The sequence below is a fragment of the Amblyraja radiata genome, chromosome 25 (assembly GCF_010909765.2).
Source record: "Amblyraja radiata isolate CabotCenter1 chromosome 25, sAmbRad1.1.pri, whole genome shotgun sequence".
NCBI lineage: Eukaryota > Metazoa > Chordata > Chondrichthyes > Rajiformes > Rajidae > Amblyraja > Amblyraja radiata.
The window spans coordinates 30,420,106-30,439,814 of record NC_045980.1 but is presented as its reverse complement, the minus strand read 5'-3'; the positions used below and the strand labels follow the sequence as shown (position 1 = coordinate 30,439,814).

The following is a 19,709-nucleotide window of genomic DNA, read 5'->3' as shown; positions in this document are numbered from 1 at the left end:
TCCAGAATCTTAAACTGGATCAGTCACATAAATACAATGGCTGTAAAACCAGGTTGTAGACTGCGCATGTTGCAATGAATGCTCTTGTACCCTAACTCACCATAGACATAAACTTGGAAAAATTGGAGCACGACCTTTCTAAATCCGTTTTTCCCTTGAAACCATGCTATTTAAAGAACCAATATTAAAACTAAATTATTTGACCTCTCCAATATCTGTGAACCTTTGTGACCTCAAAAACAGCTTGGTAGATGTACGTGGTTTGTCTTGTGGGGGTCAATTTCATGTTCGCTGTCAGCCTCCAAGCCTCAGAATTATACCAGGTTGCTGTTTTGATCGCTGCCTCATCTCACCATTTGCTGCTCACTGTTCCTTTAGGGAAATCCCCAACTCTGCCAATAACAACTGAAGCTGATACCTGATCTCACTACATTCCTGCTCTCTCCCCATATTGTTAGATGCTTTTATGTCTAAATCTATCCACTGCCTTCTTAGGCTTATCTCCACTTACACTCAGTGATTGAGAATTCCACAAGCTTGACACTCTAAGTAAATACACTTCTTATCACCTCAGCCCTAATTATGGGGTAAGGGAATCAAGAACCAGAGGACATGTTTTTTAAGGTGAGAGGGGAAAGCTTTAATAGGAACCAAAGGGGCAACGTTTTCACCCAGAGGGTCATGTATATAGGGAATGAACTGCCAGAGGAGGTAATTGAGGTAGGTACAATGAAAACATGTAAAAGACACTTGGACAAGTACATGGACAGGAGAGATTTAGAAGGATATGATGGACCAAATACAAGCAAATGAGACTAGCTTAGATGTGGCAAGTTGGTTGACATGGGCCGAGGAGCCTGCTTACATGCACTATGACTATATGATACAAAGTATCTAACTTCGTATCCTGAGACTGCGATCTCTGTGCTAGACACCACCACCAAGGAAGTCATACTTCCTTCATCCAATCTGTCCAGCCGAATCAGAGTTTTGTACATTTCCATGAAATCTACTCCCATTCATCTTAATACTAATGAATACAGGCCTACAGAATCTCATATGACAGTCCTGTAGTCCCAGGAATCAGTGTGGTGAATCTTCACAGGACTCTCCTGTGGCAAGTACAATATATCCTTTCTTAAGTAAGGAGAGTATAACTGCAGTCGGCCCTGTATAAGTGCAACCATACGTCCTTGCTCCTTTACAGAAACCAAACTCCTAAGGTAGCCAGGGAACTAAAAGATGAGATGGGTGAAATAAATAACTGAATGAATCAAAGGCAGATGAAATTTAATCATACAAGTGGTGAGTCTTAGAAAATAAATTGTTTGGCATTACATTCCTCAAATAGCTTAGCTTGAGGTTGAAAGAGATCTTAGTATTAATAGGCTCACTGGGCAATGTAACAAATGTCTGGCACATCAATCAACAAATCAAATAAAGTAAAAATGAGAAAAAAGCTGAAAATACTCAGCGATTCACGTAGCAGGCTTATGCATAGAGAAAAATGGGGTCGATATTTCAGGCAGATATTTGAGAAGGTATTGACATTTGGCAGATTATATTTTAGGCGAACTTGTACAGTCAGGCATAAACCTATGCGTGATTAATTGGGTGGGCAAGGGTCATGAGTAGTATGAACCTACTTGACCCCTATCTTGAGCACATTTCTGGTTTCACAATGACTTGAAATATTAAAAATAAAACCCGAAAATGTTGAATATACTCTGTACATAAAGCAGCATGTCCAGAGATGGGATTAGAATTAACATTTCAGATCAATCGCCTTCCTGCAGAGCAATGAAAAGCTGGATAACACGCATGCCTAAATTATAGCGAAGAGAGAGCGGTATGGAGAACACGAAGGATGCAGGCCATTCACAAAGGTTCAGGCTTTTTCTTTCTATCTCTTCCACCTTCTTGCATCTTAAATCATACATCTGGTTTAACTTTTCCAATTTCCGATGAAATGTTAACTCAGTTTCTGACTCCACAGATGTTGCTTAACTTGCAGCAATTTTATGCAGTTTTTTTCCTTTTGATTTGAAATATTAATTCTATTTCTATGTTCACAGATGTGCTGCACCTGCTGAATATTTAGTTTAAATGTACATTCTTCGCGTGATTGCAATGATTGCATAGCGCAAATGATAACTAATGTTTATTTTTTCATGTTTTTGTCACTCAAAGCATTGAGTCATTAAAAGAGTAAAATAATTATAAACGCATTTTAAAAATCTAAAATAAAACTCAAGCTAGATCCCTGGTCTTTTGGGTTTATTTTTTGCTACAGCTTCCAGCAACGACAACCTCTTCTCTCTCCCTGTTCTTAGATGATTAGCTGGTGGTCATCTATACCCTTCATAAGGATCAGAACTATGCCACAATATTCATTGAACCACAATGAGCAGACCTTTAGGTTAATGCTAAATTCAAGATCTTTTTATATTTAGCCCAGAATTTAAAAAATAATTGAAATATGAATTTCTTCAAAGTCAAAGAAAAGGAAATCTGTGAAAATTTTGATTCTTGATTATTGATTGTAAGTCTTTGATTCAAGTGCACAATTGTGAACAGGATCAAATTAATCTTCAATGGTGCCCGTCTGTCCCTTATGTTGAATTCAGTAATGAACATTCAAGAAAGGCAGTTAAGTATACAGTCTATATTGCTGGGATAACAGAGGAAGGGTAATGGGACAAAACTGAAGGGAAAAGATTTACAAGGAAATTAGTTTGCTGAAAATTTTAGATATTTAATTGAACGTGGAAGATTATTGGATTTTAGCCAGCTAGAAATATTGAGTTTGCTCAAATCAACGGGTACCAGACTACATTTATGGTTCCTCCTCCAACTGATTCATATCCATCTATGACAGGATACAAAATTCCACTCTTTTAAAAAGAAATTGTTGACCATTGTTCCATTTTTGATATTCCTGCGATTTTGGCAGAGGATCTTGACCCCATTCTGAACTTTAATCCCACCTGTTTTTCCTAAAATAATAAAATGTTTTGCTGCATTGGTTGCCACAGGAGTAAAGGAGGGCAGGTGGAGATAGTGAAATGTTGAAAGATGTGGGATCATTGAGTCACTGAGTAAGTAGCTGACTGGGGGCTTTGGGTTTCACATTGCACAGGCTGAAGTTAAAATATAATCCACAGTCTATATTCCAAGAGAGAGCTTCAGCAATCTGAGTTCACTTGGAAGCAGCCAACTATATGAAGGTAATGTTTCTGATAAGTTAGGCGATGGATAGAACTTTCAGAAATTCTGGGTTCTTTTCTTTATCCTATGTTTGAGTAGTGTATTTGTTGAAAAATGGAAAGGCAGAGTATTTTTTTAAATGGTGCAGTAGTTAGTGTTGCAGCCTCATAGCTGTAAAGACTCGGATTTGATTCTGACCTTGGTGCTGTCTGTGTGGAGTTTGCACGTTCTCCCTGTGACTATGTGGGTTTCCAGTGGATTTTCTGGTTTCCCTTCCACATCCGCAAGATCTGCAGATAGATTAATCCACGACTGTAATTACTCTGAGGATAAGTAAGCGAAAAAAGAATCAAAAGGGAGTCGATGTCCACATGAAAGGGAATAAATTGCAGAGCTTGGAGAAATAAGAAAAGGGGCGATTAGACTGATCGCATTACTGGGAGCGGGCATGGACCCAGTGGGACGAATTGTCTCTTTGCGTATCATAATGAATAAAGACGTAAATTTGAAAGATGATAGCGTTCAGAGGAACTTAGATGTTCTTGTACATTGGTCTCGGGACGTTTCTATGCAGTACAGCAAGTGGGGATGGGACTGCATCTGGGATATTAAGTACACATTACTGGTGTCAGACCTAAGGAAGGATATGCTTGTGTTGCAGGAGTGCAACAACGTTTCACCAGATTGATTCTTGTATCAGCGGGTTTGTTGTATGAGGAAAGGTTAGGTAGATCAGGTCTGTACTCATTGAGTTCAGAAGAATGAAAGATGATCTCTTTGAAATGTACAAAGTTCTTACAGCCTGAGTGGATAGATGTGGATTTGATGTTTACCCTGTTGCTAAGTTTCTATAATCGAGGGTCACAGTCTCAAAATAGAGGATGAAGAATCCGGGATAAGATGAGACGTATTCACCCCCAGTGTAGTGAATCGTTGGAGTTCCTATGGTGAGAGCTATGGTGGCTCAGTCAGGCAGGGATTGGGAGAATTTTAGATATTTAAGGAAAAGTGGGATTATGGAGATATTGCAGGAAAGTGTTGCTGTAGTAATGATGGCAATAATCTTATAGAATGGCAGTGCAGACATGAGGTGACAAATGGTGTACTTACTCATGGCTTTATTTCTTATGTTTATATTATGTTCAAACAGAGTATCTATGGTGTTAACTGAATGACTGTAAAATGTTGTTCTGTTTAAAGTCACGGTTATGTTTTATAATAATTGAATATGCAAATGTTAATGTAATGTAATTGGAAAACTCTTCTTTCGCTATCTGTTAAGTTCTTATTGGGAATGTTTTGATCAGTCTAATAATTGCTGCAATATGAGTTATTGGAATTGAAACAAATTGTGCATTGCATACAAGGAGAGTCTATCCACTGAAGTTTTCTCATTATTGGGGGAGTGCAGAACCAGGGGCCACAGTTTAAGAATAAGGGGTAAACCATTTAGAACGGAGACGAGGAAACACTTTTTCTCACAGAGAGTTGTGAGTCTGTGGAATTCTCTGCCTCAGAGGGCGGTGGAGGCAGGTTCTCTGGATGCTTTCAAGAGAGAGCTAGATAGGGCACTTAAAGATAGCGGAGTCAGGGGATATGGGGAGAAGGCAGGAACGGGGTACTGATTGGGGATGATCAGCCAATATCACATTGAATGGCGGTGCTGGTTCGAAGGGCTGAATGGCCTACTCCTGCACCTATTGTCTATTATGGTCTAGCGTACAATGGATCCATCTTGAGATTCCAAAGTCATTGATCTCAATTAATTTCTGGCTGACATCAGATTATTTGAATTCTTCCATATTTTGCATTCCTCATCTCTTGCATCCCCAACTTCTCTTGCCTCATCTGGTATTGTTTTCCAGGAATGTTTTTAGTGATATTAGGGCAGGGGAGACCCAAGAAAGTCCTCAGGAATGAATACAAGTACAGTATTCTAGTTGTGTGGGTCGGAACTGCATATGCTGGTTCATGCATACGCTGGTTTACACCAAAGACAGACACAAAATGCTGGAGTAACTCAATGAGACAGGCAGCATTTCTGGAGAGAAGGAACGGGTGACTTTGAAAGTTTTTTGTGTCGTAATACAAGTCCTCGCTTAAGGATTCATTTTGAAAAAGTGATACTGATGCTTAATTGAAATTAAGGATAAGATTTAAATTGAAATGAATTTGAAAGTGCGCTGTTTGCAGATTATATGTCAGCCGACACAGCATGGTATTTTTATACGACCAAAGTGAGGTTTGGCAAAAATCCAAAATAAACTATAACCTTTTTATTAACTATGCAAAGACAACTATATGATGTCAAAATATGATGCACGTTCAGTTGTATTTGTATATTAGGACATTTTGAGTAAATGCCTTTTCAGCTGGATATTAATTAAATTCCATCCCCCCTACACAAATTGAATGTTGTCCAAAATTGCTAACATTTTTCAAATTATTTGACATCCTAAAGGAATGACAATCCCTACAATTTCAAAATAAGTTGGCTGTGACAAAGAAGCATTGACGAACTTGTGTTTAGGTCAGCGTGTAACAGCCAGCTGGTTAATGTTGTAATCTTTTCTGCCTATGTACAATTAATTTGCCATCCCCTTCCAGGTGGCATGGATACTGTTCACTGACTGCATATTGGTCATATTGCAATCACAATGTTTGTGCCAGGAAAATCAATAATCTTTTTTAAAATTCAGGCAGCTGCTGATGCCAGAAATGCACAGCCCTCTGTATCTCAGAGATAAGCAAACAGGAACTTCCACAAAAGAGCCATTCTTCGAGAAACTTAGTATGTTTCTTTGTTTTTGATCAGTCCCACATATCATCACCTCACAACAATGCTAACTCTATGATAGGCACAAAATGCTGGAGTAACTCAGCGGGTCAGGCAGCATATATGAAGAAAAGGAATAGGTGAATTTTCGGGTTGAGACCCTTCTTCAGAACCATAATGTCAGTCTCGACCTGAAACGTCGCCTATTCCTTTTCTCCAGAGGTGCTGCCTGACCTGCTGAGTTACTCCTGCATTTGGTGTCTATCTTCGATGTAAACCAGCATCTGCAGTTCCTTCCTATACAATGCTTACTTTATGGTCTTGCTATTATCAGCCCATGGTTAATTGACATTAGAGTGCAACAGAGGTCCGAGAGTACAATCTTTTATTATTAAAAACAGAGAACGCTATAATTACTCAGCAGCTCGAGGAGCACCTATGGGTAAAGAGACAGACTTAATATTTCAGGTAAATGACATTTCATCATCATATTCTATTTTGTCCTCAACGGATCCTGCCTGTTTTGCTGGGTATATCCAGCATTCTATCTTTTATCTCAGGTTACCAATATATTTTGCATTTTTCGACACCTTCTGACGTGCCAAGACCCATCTCTCCGAATATAACATTAATTCTTTTTTTAAAAATCAACAAGCATACGGTCAGCTCAACCTATTGTCTCTGGTGCTTTTGCCTATGTTTTCCAAATACAAACATGAGTTCTTGGATTTGTTCCTAACTTAAGCCCTGTATAAAATCTGTGAAACAATAGATGGAGTTTAACTCACCAAACATGCCTGTTTAATGTGGGTTTGAACACCATAAAAAAGTCCTTTTTGGAAAATAATGTACTGTATAAACATAAATCAAAATGAGATTTTGATTATTTATATTCTGGCACATCAAAAGCACACTCTGCAATCATTTCTGCTCTCCCCATAGTCATTTGTAACTTGGCCAGTATTCCAGACTTGGTATTTTAATATATTTTAAAAAGTATAGTAAAGAAAATCCTTTAATCCCTTAAAAAGCCGTTCCATTTTTCTTTTTTTAAGCTGTCTGTTTTTATAATGTGGTGAATTTTCACTGATGACAGTGTTAAATCCTATGATACATGGTGTGAGCAGATTTTGTGAAATTGCTTCTTCTGCCTGATTAATCAAATAGATTGTCTTTAATCTGCAGGGCATGCCTTTCTTCTCTTTGCATGTCTAACTTTTTGTATCAGTAGGACATTTTACATGAACTGCTTCTTATTAATACTACAATGTATTCATTGTTACATAACAAAACATGGCCCTTTTGGAATGTAACAGAGATAATGAGAAAAAGACATGCAGTGTATCTCAAGCACAGGAAGTGTACCCTTTGTTGTGATGTTAGCAGCTGTACCATTGCATAAACATTGGGTGCTGGTCCAACACTGATTTAAATTTAAAATTCTTAACCTTTAGTTCAAAATGTAGTGCTGATACCACGGGGTTCTGTTTTGCCTAATCACTATAACTACCTGCTGTTCTGCAGTTTACCCTATTTTTCTCCTTTATTGCATCTATACAACACCCTACCCTTTGGCCGATGTGCTTCACATGTCCAGGCGTAACTCTGGAATTCCCTACCTAAACCTTTCTACAATTCCATGTCTCAGTTTTTCAGCCCTTCTTTAAAAACAACCCCAATCAAGTTTTTTGTCAACTTTGTTAACATTTCCCTTGGTTTCAAACCGAGCATCCAAGAATATTTTCATATGTTAAAGGTTCTATAAGTTGTTTCATTACCTTGAGCCCGTATTACAAGTACAGCACACATTACATTTTCTACATTCTGACCTATTTTTGCATGGTTTTGTGAGAGCATCTCTTGAACACTACATACACTGCATATAAACGGAGAAAGAGTGCACAGAGTCTCCAGGTTCAGTTACCTGGGCATCCACATCTCAGCAGATCTCAGGTGGTCAACTATGGGAGAAAAGATTCAAGGATGTGCACAAACCCTCCTTAAGCAATAATTCTGGGGAATGTTTGGCCCAATTCAAGGTGGAGTTTGAAGGGCAGTAACCACTTTCCCCATCAATGGAAACATCTGTGGTTCTAAACCTGACCTCTTTAACCACCTTAGAAATACCAAAACTGGAGTGGACATGAGTCACCTTCAATATCGAGAGTTTTCTGGAGAAGATGATGGAGACGAAGACATTTGTAACCTGTAACTTCATTGTAACCTGTAACCTTTATGTTGGTATATAATCTAACATTCCATTAGCCTTGCTGGCAGTTGTGCTGCAATACGTGACCCACTAGTCCAGAATGACTACTAGTCTTGTTCAGAATCACCCTCGGAATGTTGGTGTGTTCTTGTGTCGCATTCTTAAGTTTGTTACTTCTCAATTTGCATAAGAATCACATTTTTTTTCCTGCTCTTAGTTATTTTACAAAATTCATTTAATTTTTTTCATTTCTGAGTTGCTGAACTGTTTCGTCAATTTCGTCAAAATCCTTCTAGTTTGTCGTTTTCAGCATTGAGTTTCTTTGCTCAGATCACTTTTGCAACTCACATAAGTGAACATCAGCAGCGGTTATAACACTGAAACCTGAAAATTCCAATCTCCATTCCACTGACCTCTCCATTCACTAATATGCCCCATCATTCTGCCACTTCCCTCAAATTCATCACACCATATTTTCTTTAAATGTTACCTTCTATCCTACAGCCAAAAATTAAGCATGAACATTTTGTGCTGTACCGGATGAATCACGGATGCGAGGAGGCTGTGAATGTGGATCAGGCAACTAAAGCCCATACCATGTAGTATAATAAAACAATTATTTCAATAACTCTGTCGTTATGAGAACAGACAGCTCAAATCTTTGGGTTTGAAAGTTTATTTTCAGGCCAAAAGAGCAGGAGCAAAATTTGCTGCCAAGTCTCCTGTGAAAGTGCAGGACTAGGACACTGACTCTAAAGCTTGTGTGCATGCTTAATGCTTGTGAATAATTCCACTGAACATACAAGGCAGTGCAGCTGTCATCCTTTTGTCCCTACTCATGCTTTTGCCACTAATTGGCTTGCATACCCACTCTGGAAGCCAATGGTATTTATTTGTCCGACAGTATACTATAATTAGATATCTTTCTGTGAAGACAAAACATTTAAATATAGACTTTGCTGGTGGATACACTGCAAACGTGACCTTAGAAGCTCTTGTACATTGAACCCATTGATTGCCTCTAAACCTGAATATTATTATGTAACGGGATAAGGAGAAGGTCAAAGAACCTTGGTGATTGTATCCGATATTGCACGTCAACAAATCACATGGGAAGATCTTGTATATAAAGGAAGCCTGGAAGTCTCTTTGCATCTTTGTCAGCATGCCTGGTGTCAACGTTGGGAATTCAAAGAATGAAAACTTCCATACACTCTCGACTGTCGTTGGAGACTTTGAGGATGTACTGTGCAATGCAGTGAAAGAGATCCATGTTGATTTACAAGTCTTTCGGAAAGAGGCTAATGAACAGGTGGAAGACATCAGAAAGCAGATTTTGCCTCTGGCCACGGCCGTGGATGAATTGCAAGAGGAGAACCTGCAGCTCAGGGTAGATCAGCAGAGGCTGGTGCAGCAGATCGAAGCACTGGCCAAACTTCTTGGGATGGAAACAAATGAAGATTCGATACCACACCCTCCAACTTTTGCAAGTACTCGAAGATCGTCCTCCTCAGGATCACTTCATCTCTCTAGAAGCAACAGTTTGGTTAGTTCACGAGCAAGTTGAAATTTCTATTGCTGCCTACTGGTAAATTTAAATAAAAGGTCAGCCATTTTATTAATGTCAGCGTCAGGCTAATTGATAACTATTATTACTTTTCTTGGCAAAGGTGCAGTTAAGATGTTAAAATGTATGTTTCCAATGAAAAGGATTTTACTGAGTGAACTAATCAGACACAATCTTATTAAAAGACAGAGTAGGCACAAATAGGTGAATTACTTACTCCTGCTTCTGTTTCATATGGCCCAAAGCCAATTAAAACCATTGCATTCTTGCTAATGCACAGAGAGGATTTGTCTGCATGAAATTGTACTTCCAAACTTTGTTTACTTTTATCCATCTAGTTGTCCCTGCAATAGCAGTGATTTGACAAACTCCATACCAAGGAAATTGTAGAAAAAAGATGAGCTTAACAGCAGTGTTCAATACATTGTAATAGAATTGGGGAGGCATGGTGGCACAGCGGTAGAGTTGTTGCCTTATTGCGTTAGAGACCCGGGTTCGATCCTTACTACGAGTGCTGTCTGTACGGAGTTTTACGTTCTCCCCCTGACCTGCATGGGTTTTCTCTGGGAGCTCCAGTTTCCTTCCACACTCCAAAGATGTACAGGTTTATAGGTTAATTGGCTTGGTAAGATGGTAAATTGCCCCTTGTGTGTGTAGGATAGTGTTAGTGTGCGGGGAACGCTGGTCGGAGCAGACTTGGTGGCTGAAGGGGCTGTTTCCGCGCTGTATCTCTAAACTAAACTAAATTACTTAACCTCCTCATGGTTGGCTGATTTCAAATAACTTCCACCTATTGTTTGCACTGAAATTAATTTGGTGCTTTGTAGATGAAATATACCAGTTAAAGAAAATATGCTACTTCCAGTGTCAAAGTAGACTGAAGCGACAGAATGAAGAGTATTAAAGCCCATAACAGCCCATTAATGCAGCCAAGCAACAACATTGCATTAAGTATTTCCCAGTCAGTTAAAGCGAATGGGCATTTGTCCTTGGATAGCATTGATCATTTATCACCACCACAAACCCTCCTTTTTATAACTACTTAACTCCTACGTTACAATATGGAAAGTTCAAAAATCTGAAAGCATGTGTGATCTGCTTCCTAATTTCCATAAACTACCCTTTGTCAACTTTAATTCACCTTCCTAGCTAGGGATTCAACAAGAATAATAATGTATCCCTGATTTCTGGGAAAACACTGCTTTGGTTTTCAACGGGGGCTCTGCAAAGATTAGGACTGTATACGTTCAAGGCATCGAGACATAGAGTCATACAACATGGAAGCAAGCCCTTCAGCGCATCTCATCCATGTTGACTAAGATTCCCCTCTAGGATAGTCTTATTTGGCTGCGTTTGGCCCATATCCCTTTCCTATCCATGAACGATTGAAGTAAAGCAAAGCTTTCCATTTTTCAGAGATTTCTTTAGGTACAAATTTCATCAAAATGTAATTTTGGTTAGAAACTGCACATTCAGGTCTAATCAAGGAAGACAAATCAGTCCTAAAGTTCTTATTCTGTGATGAATGTGCATTGTTTTGTTCCTGCACACCAAAACGTTGAGCACTGCCTTTATTAGTTAAACTCTTAGGTGCTAATATTTATTTTGCGGCGACACATAAACTTGAATCATAACAATTAGAATCATAACTATTTCAATATATTAACAAAATGCTTAAAACATTAGCTCCTTAAAATCAATTATATGCCTATTTGATTCAGAATAAATCAATGTATACAGAAGGAGCCAGACAACTAGGTTTATTTCTTAATCCTTGCTCTCTTTCATCTTCCCATATGATTTATCTCAGGCTGCTGTGGAGGTAAATCAAACAAAAATATATACTCTTTCCAATGACAACCAAGGAAAGGAGGAGAGCAAACATGTCAAAGATATCTCATCCGTTAAATAGCCTAGTTGCATTTGTTGGATAGACCATACATTTTAGAGAAAGACTGGTTTAGAGATCTCAAAGTAATTTCACTGAGCTCTAGTAGACCTCTACTCCAGTCGCAATGCCACAGAGTCATGGCATAAGTAATTTATTTGACAAGAAATGTTTTGTTGAAGAAGTAATTAAGGGAAAGCCTGAAGCTATCTACAGATATTGATGTGTTCTGTCAAATGTGGCTGTTGGATTTCAGAGCACCTGCACTGTGCTTATGGACATAACATTTAACATTCCATTCTCAACCTCTTCAGCAGCACATATATGTCAAAACTATAACGAAGATGAAATGAAAGCATGAGAAATAAACACCTTAAGAATTTGTTCAGGAAATGGTGCTGTTGGGGATCATGATGTTGGACCAAACATTTAGGCTGCTTTGAGAACGGTTTAGTATCAGAGCTCTGACATTGCCTCCCGCTTGCCAGCCTCTTGGCAAATATTTACCAAAGGTGTTTGAAAGTAATTTGAAATACATTGCAATTGTAGGAGTAATAGAAGAAAATACTATTCTCAATCAAAATCCTCAGATCACATGGAGTCAAACACCATGCAACTAAGCCGCCCCATCTAAACTCGTTCCATCTTAAGGATCTGTAAGATCACACCTCAGCCTCCTGCGTTCCAAGGAATAAAGTCCTAATCTGCCCAACCTCTACCTATAGCTCAGGCTCTTGAGTCCCAGAAACTTCCTTGTAAATCTTCTCTGTACTCTATTCTAGTTTAATTACATCCTTCCGAAGCAGTGACCAAAACTGAATGTAAAAAATGTAGAAACATAATAAATTATATATTTTGTTTGCATAAAGAAGCAGAGTTAAGTAACATGAGTTAATGCTGTCTGATCTTCTGAGTATTTCAAGCATGACTTTTTTTACTCTACAGATGCTGCTGAACATTTCAAGCATTTTCTGTTTTTATTTCAGATTTCCAACATCGAATTTTTTTTTTTCTTTTTGTTTTGTTTTGCCTATTTAGGTTTAGCACAATATTTGAAATCATTTTATTAAATCAATCAAAACCAATAATGTCAAGTAATCCTGATTCACCAGCTATATACTAAACTAATTCTGCTTGCAAACCTTTTACATTTTATTTTGATAATATTTTAATGCAGATTATTATAAGCTTCGTGAGACTTATTGGCACACAGTTATCCTATTTAGTTTAGAACTGCATTTCAAACAAAATCCAAAGAAAGATAAGCCATTTTGGGCCTGGAAATCTCTAGTCTGGTATTCGAACAACCATTTGGCATACATGCAAGACCTTTGGAAGGATCCTTTGAGTGTTTTTCAGTTCAATATTCATAGACTGGCTGGTAATAACAGTGTAATTAGCTACGGCAATATCAGAGTAAACATTCTAAATGGTATTAATTTTATTGGAAACATGCACCTTTGGATGGAATGTTGCTGTGGCAAGCTGATTTGAAATTGTGCCCCTACAATGCAATTGAAAAATGTGTTTTTTATTTTCAATCTGTTGCACATTATATGGCATGATTGCAAAATAGGAATGAGGAAAAGCTATAAACAGGACTGAAAAATAATCTTTCCCCCAGTTTATATATTGTTGAACACACTGAATTCAATGTGTTTTTTTTTAAGATAATAGACAATCTGACACTGCATCTGTTGAAGGCGAAATGCACTACATTTAACCATAGAAATAGATTCAATTACCATTTTCTGCGTCATGGAATTCATTGTGTAGATGGAATTCATTGTGTAGATGGAACTCCAGTTCGCCATCTCTGAGAGGAGAACATTCTTAGCCACTTGTGATTGATGATGATTAAATTTGTGCATCTGTTGCAGGTCATGAAAGTGCATGGTCATTCACTGCAAGGGTCAAACAGCACCAGTTGCAAATGTAACTTCCAATTTGACAGAATTGTACCTTGTGGCTATTTAGCAGATAATACGGTGGAGAATATTGTTTGTTTCAAAAGCTGGAAAAATCTCATTAGTGTTTAGAAAACATCCAGGTACAATTAATGATATATTTTGCTTACAAAAACAAAGCATTTAAAGTTTTATTTTGTTCATTTTTATTGTAGACTATCATAAGCATGGAGAGACTTGCTGATACCCCCTTATGCATCATAGAGAGTGGTGAGTCTGTGGAATTCTCTGCCTCAGAGGGCGGTGGAGGCAGGTTCTCTGGATGCTTTCAAGTGAGAGCTAGATAGGGCTCTTAAGAATAACGGCGTCAGGAGATATGGGGAGAAGGCAGGAACGGGGTACTGATTGGGGATGATCAGTCATGATCACATTGAATGGCGGTGCTGGCTTGAAGGGCCAAATAGCCTACTCCTGCACCTATTGTCTATTGTCTATATCTTATTTCAGATGTGGGTGTGATCATGAATGATTAATTTCATTAAAATATCTTCCTTGTGTTACTGGGCCAGCAGTCCATGTTCTATCTTCTTGTGTTGATGCAGGCCATTGACATGTGAATGTTCACTTGTGCTGATTGTAATAACCGACCTTACCCGTCCTATCTTTCTTTCCTAGTAGCTTGCCGTGTTGAGAAATACTTCTAAACGTGCCTTTTCGAACTAATCTCCATGACATTTGACATAGATGTTCTAGCTATTTGGGGGAATTAATTGAGGCAATTTGCTCTGCAAGACACTGGTTGCCAAGTGTTAGTCTCTTCCCACTTTCCTGATTTGTTTACATAATACTTCCTGGAATCAATTTAAATTCTTGTGCGTTATCACTGAGAACAAGGATCAATTACGTTGAACACCAGCTGCAAGATTATTTCTGGCTGAATTTATGACAGGAAAAAACACCATTTTGCGATTGATAACTAAAAATAAGATTTAATTTGTTCCAAGTGTTTCAAACAGCAAGCAAAAAAAATATTGTTTTTAATGTTTTCTGTTAACAAATGGTAAATCAGATAATTACTGTCTGTGTTAAAGATTGTAGATTATATATTCTATTTAATGTGATAATGGTGCAGGGCTTTCTCTCCCGGTTTATCCCAAGATAAATGAGGTTGCGTTGAACAAAGCACAACAAACCGATGGATCAGAGAGCAAAGCTTTGGACATTGCTATTAACTACTAAATTAAAATTTTATTTGAAGTTTGAAATATTGAAGTAAATTCACTATTATCTATGAAATGTGGTAATATTTGAAACTCTGTGTACTTAATCCAACACAATTTAGAATAGTAAAATAGTACAAATAAATCAAAGGATGTTTCTCTCTGATACTGAATAGTGAAATTTGCTTCCTGAAGAATACTATTGGTTCTATGGAAGAACAGTGCAGATTTGCATGTATCACAATCTTAATTTCCTGGCATAATTCTAAAGCTTTTCCTCTTGCACCATTCTTCCAGCCGCATATTCATCTGACCTAGCAAGTGGTGCCCAAAGCGATCCAGAGATTACAGCCTTTGGAGATCTGCTGTTTAGAGGTCTACCAAACTCTCTAAATTAATGTGGCAGGACTTCATCCTTCTCTATTAATGAGATTGGTACCTGCATGTACAACAACTTCTGGCTATTCACACTTCCCTTTCATAATGTCCCGTAGATGCTCCAACACATGTTTGACCCGACCACCAGGGAGGCAACATCTCAATCTGGAGTCTCTTTTAGGGCCACAGAAATGTCAATCTGCCCCAATCCTCTTCAACTAATGCTCCCCCAGTCTTGTTTATACCACCACCTACTGTCTAGCAAAGCCCACCATCATGCCACAAACTGGGCTATTGATGCTCTTCTCCCCTGAGGGCATTCCCTCAACTGTATTCAGCATGATATACTTGTTAGAGAAGAGAATGTCTATGGTGGACTCCTTCACTACCTTCCTGCCCTTACTGCCCTTCCTGATGGACACCCATCCCTCCCTTTCTGTAGATAGACAAAAAATGCTGGAGTAACTCAGCGGGTCAGGCAATCAATATTGATTTCTTTAATTTCAAGTAACCCTTGAATTCCTCTCCGTCCCTCCCACACCCTAGTTGACCTTCTAGTTTCACCGTTGTTCTTCTAAGTTTCACTGTAGGTGTAGCCATCGAGGACAATGGAATTGTCCCAGATCTCCCACAACCTGCAAGGGGAAGCTAATCACTGCTCCAGCCTTGATAACCTTTATGACTACTCCCTTTGACAAAGACTGTATGAGTGAGAGCAAACCAGCTGCTTGCTTGCTACAGCGAACCTAAGCCAAGGGAATGTCCTGGAGTACTAATTATATACTTCTTGACTTTTGTTGTCTATTTTAATACTGGCAGCAATTCAACAAACAAAATTGTTGAAAGGTCATACTGTGACATTTAGCTATTTGCATAGACTCAAACAGATTTTATGTTGTGCTACTTAATACTTAAATGTATTGGTAAACAACAATAATTTGTCAAAACCAAAGTAACCTCTTGGAAATCTAAACCGATAATATAAAATTCATCAGACCGGACAGTACCTGTGAGAGAAAAATAAGAGTCGTTGGATCGAAGAGCAGAACCTCTTTGAGTGTAGGAAGGAACTGCAGATGCTGGTTTAAACCGAAGATAGATACAAAATGCTGGAGCAGAATTTTGGGACAGTGGGACAGGCAGCATCTCTGTAGGGAAGGAACGGGTGACGTTTCAGGTCTCAACACGAAACGTCACCCATTCCTTCTCTCCAGAGATGCTGCCAGAACCTCTTTGAGGTAGCCTTTCCCAAAAGAGCCGGACAGTGTATGTTAGAGATTTGAAGTAAAAATGTTGGAATAGTTCATCCAACTACAATATGAGAGAGTCTCAAGAGTACAATGACATGTCAGAATAAAAAACATTGTAAATTGTTTAATGACAAACGAGGTTTAGAGGAATATGGGCCAAATGCAGGCAGGTGGGACTAGTGTAGATGGGACATGTTGGCGGGTGTGGGCAAGTTGGGCTGAAGGGCCAGTTACCACGCTGTATCACTCTATGACTCTCTATGACTGTTTGAGCACACCTAAAATGAACTAATTGTGATTCTGTAACCATTGGGTACATAAACACTTTCAGATTTTTGCATTTGTGTTGTAACCAATTAATTATGTTTCCAGGCGAGCATTGTTTATCTTTGGGCAGATTATGGATTGTAATTATTAGATTATTGAGTAATATTCTGAGATGAAGCATGTATAAGGAAGGAGATAATACAGAGACTTCAGTTGATCCTGAACTTTCCCTAACCATTGATGGTTCCACATAGCTTTTAATTTTAACTAGAATTAAGCTTGGTCAGGTGTTCTTGTTTTCCATGATTACATTGATAAAGGTGGCTTTGATCAGTGTGATCAGATTTAAGTCCGCAAAGTTCTGTGAAGCACTTATGTGTAGATCAAACAACTCAACTAAATGGAGTGTGTTTATTTATCTTTGCAGATGGAGACAGAGCAAGTAATGACTGAAGCAGCCCAGTCACTTCAGTTTGAGCCTACTCTACCCAATGGGGTAGATGAGAAAGAAAAGGAGAATGCCAAAGAGAAAAGCAGCACTGTGGTTCAAGATGATCTGAGTGCTATTGAAGATGAAGAAGTCCTGGACAAAATGGTATGCTTTCATTATAAAAAAAACATGATGTACTCATGAGAGTGTGAGGGGAGGAAGGCTTCTTTATTTATCATTGATTGTTAGCGATTTGTTCATACGAGCCACCAGAAGACCAATTTCTTAAATGCACCATTTTATGGTTGATCCAGCTCAGTGGCCGAAGGGCTGAGCAAACCTTTAGCTTCATAGAATACAAAGTGACCGACAACTCACAGTAATCGGACACAATTTCATTCTCTACCGCTTACAAGTATGTTCTTTTTTTTAAATAAGTGATTATTTTAAGGTAAAACAGATGTAATTTCTGTGACTACAGCAATGACAATTTGGAAAACAACATATGTAGCACTGCTGTTATAAGCAGAAAGTTAGCGAGGGCCAATAGGTCAATTAGTCCAAATTCAGCTGTGGGAAAAAACATACATAGTCGTCTTCTTGAGTATGACGTGCACAGCCTAAAGTTGTAGGTTAACTTGTTTTATTTGATCTATTTGTTTGTGCATGTCGGGTTGATTGCAGTAGTCAAAATAGGGTGGACCACATGAAGGTTGCAATCTCCCACCCCACTTATTTAGTGAGTATCCTCAAGAAGCCAAGTAAACAAAACCCATAAAGCGCTGGAGTTACTCAACAGGTCAGGCAGCATCTCCAAAGAAGATAGATATGTCAAAAACTGCGCTTACTATGCTACTGTATGTATTTCCAGAGATAATGGATAATAATCAAGACTGGTTATTATAATAATATCTCCCTAGTTAGAGTTACCCAAATCTACTGCCCACCTAGTTGATATCAATCATCCCAGCACAAACTGACAATTAAATCTGTGATTTTCCCCAGTTGAATACATCCTTAACCATTTGAAACATTCTGAAAGTTTAAGTTTTACAGTTTTAGCAGGACAATGGAACAATATGTATAAATAAAATAGATACTATATAATACTATTTTCTCCAACTATATTCTGAAGCTTGATCTAACAACCGACTTTGAGAAACGGAAGATGATTCGAGCTGCAATGAGGGAGCTCCGGAAAAAGAAAAGAGGTAGGTGGATTAAACCGGAAGGCACACTAGTACAGCACAAACAGTGTTCAATTATTCCTGTGCTCTTGCTATTAAGGAGGCACTGCCTTTGGATTGTCTGGGGAGCTCATAATCCAAAACAACTAGATGTTGAAGAATGGTACAACATTATTCATATTTGTGATTCTACTCATCCCTGGCACATAGGATGAATGTCTTATTTATAATTAAGTAGAATTTTACGTGGACTGTACGTGGCTAGCCTAAATTAATTTCTCAATGACATCAGTCCAGAGAGCATGCTTATTTTGACAGTGCAGTGGATGGTGACTACATTCCTCCATAAACCTTTTTTGAAAAATAACTTGCTGCAGGTATGAGTTTGACTATTAACATCAAATGTAAGAGGCACAGCCTTCCTCGTGTCTTGTAAACATAAGCAGCTTGTCAGAATACAACAGGGCATTGCCGTAAGGTGTTCACATTTTTCTTACTTCTGTTGCGTTCTGGTTCTCCTACTCACAAGAGAGTTTCCTCAATTAACACAATTGATTTAAGAATGCTTGAGGTACACTGTGATGTCATTTTCAATGTCTAGCATGCAGCTTGTGACAGAATCTCTTGAGCATGTTAAAGTCTTCCTTGAAACATACATATACTGACCAGCATGGCTATCAGCTCTTCAACCTGGCTTTAATACTAACAGCCTTGGGTTCTTAGAAGGTCTGCCACATGGATGTGTAAGGTGACCCTTAGATATTGTGGTGGATCTTGCCAACATCCCGAATATGTAGAACTTGCAGTAATATTAAGCTTTTCATTTTATGAGCATGTCCCCAATTCAAATCACTGTCAATTAATTATTTTGTTCCTGATGTTATTTGTCGTGATGTCTCTTTGTGAGGCAGAAGGGAGCTCTGTAGAGCATCTTGTTTGAAAGATATTTTTTAAAACTCGGACAATCTGAGCTCTTTATTTTACCGAGGCATGATCAGCTGAATAGCCTCTGTACTCTTTCATCCCACGATCTTATGCCCCATTGTGTCAGCTACAAATATGTATTCACATCCATAATGATGATAAAGTAACATACTAGAAAAGTGATGATTCAGAGACCCTGTATACTTTGACCATTTATGGTAATTTATTCACTTGCCGTAGACATAGATCAAGTGTCTGGAGTTACAAAATGGACTTTTGATATAAATCCTGTTCAACCAGCAACACTCCAAAGACGTACGGGTTTGTAGGCTAATTGGCTTGGTAAAAATTTCTAAATTGTCCCTAGTGCGTGTAGGATAATGTTAGTGTGCGGGGATCGTTGGTCGGCGCGGACTCGGTGAGCCGAAGGGCCTGTTTCCGTGCTGTATCTCTAAACTAAACTAAACGAAACTCAAAGCATTCAGTATGATCGTTTATA

The 19,709-nt window shown here is 38.5% G+C and overlaps 1 protein-coding gene across 4 annotated transcripts in view; it reads left to right on the top strand.

The window, feature by feature from the left end:
- smtn (smoothelin) overlaps positions 1–19,709 on the top strand; it is a 177,284-nt gene that overhangs the window by 133,848 nt on the left and 23,727 nt on the right. For all 4 annotated transcript variants that reach the window (XR_004415737.1, XM_033043698.1, XM_033043696.1 and 1 more), the window contains exons 11-12: positions 17,097–17,264; positions 18,235–18,310. Coding sequence is in view for 3 of the 4 variants with exons in the window: in XM_033043698.1 (XP_032899589.1) it covers positions 17,097–17,264; positions 18,235–18,310 (244 nt within the window). In the remaining variant the exon portion in view is untranslated. The remainder of the gene's footprint in view (positions 1–17,096; positions 17,265–18,234; positions 18,311–19,709) is intronic.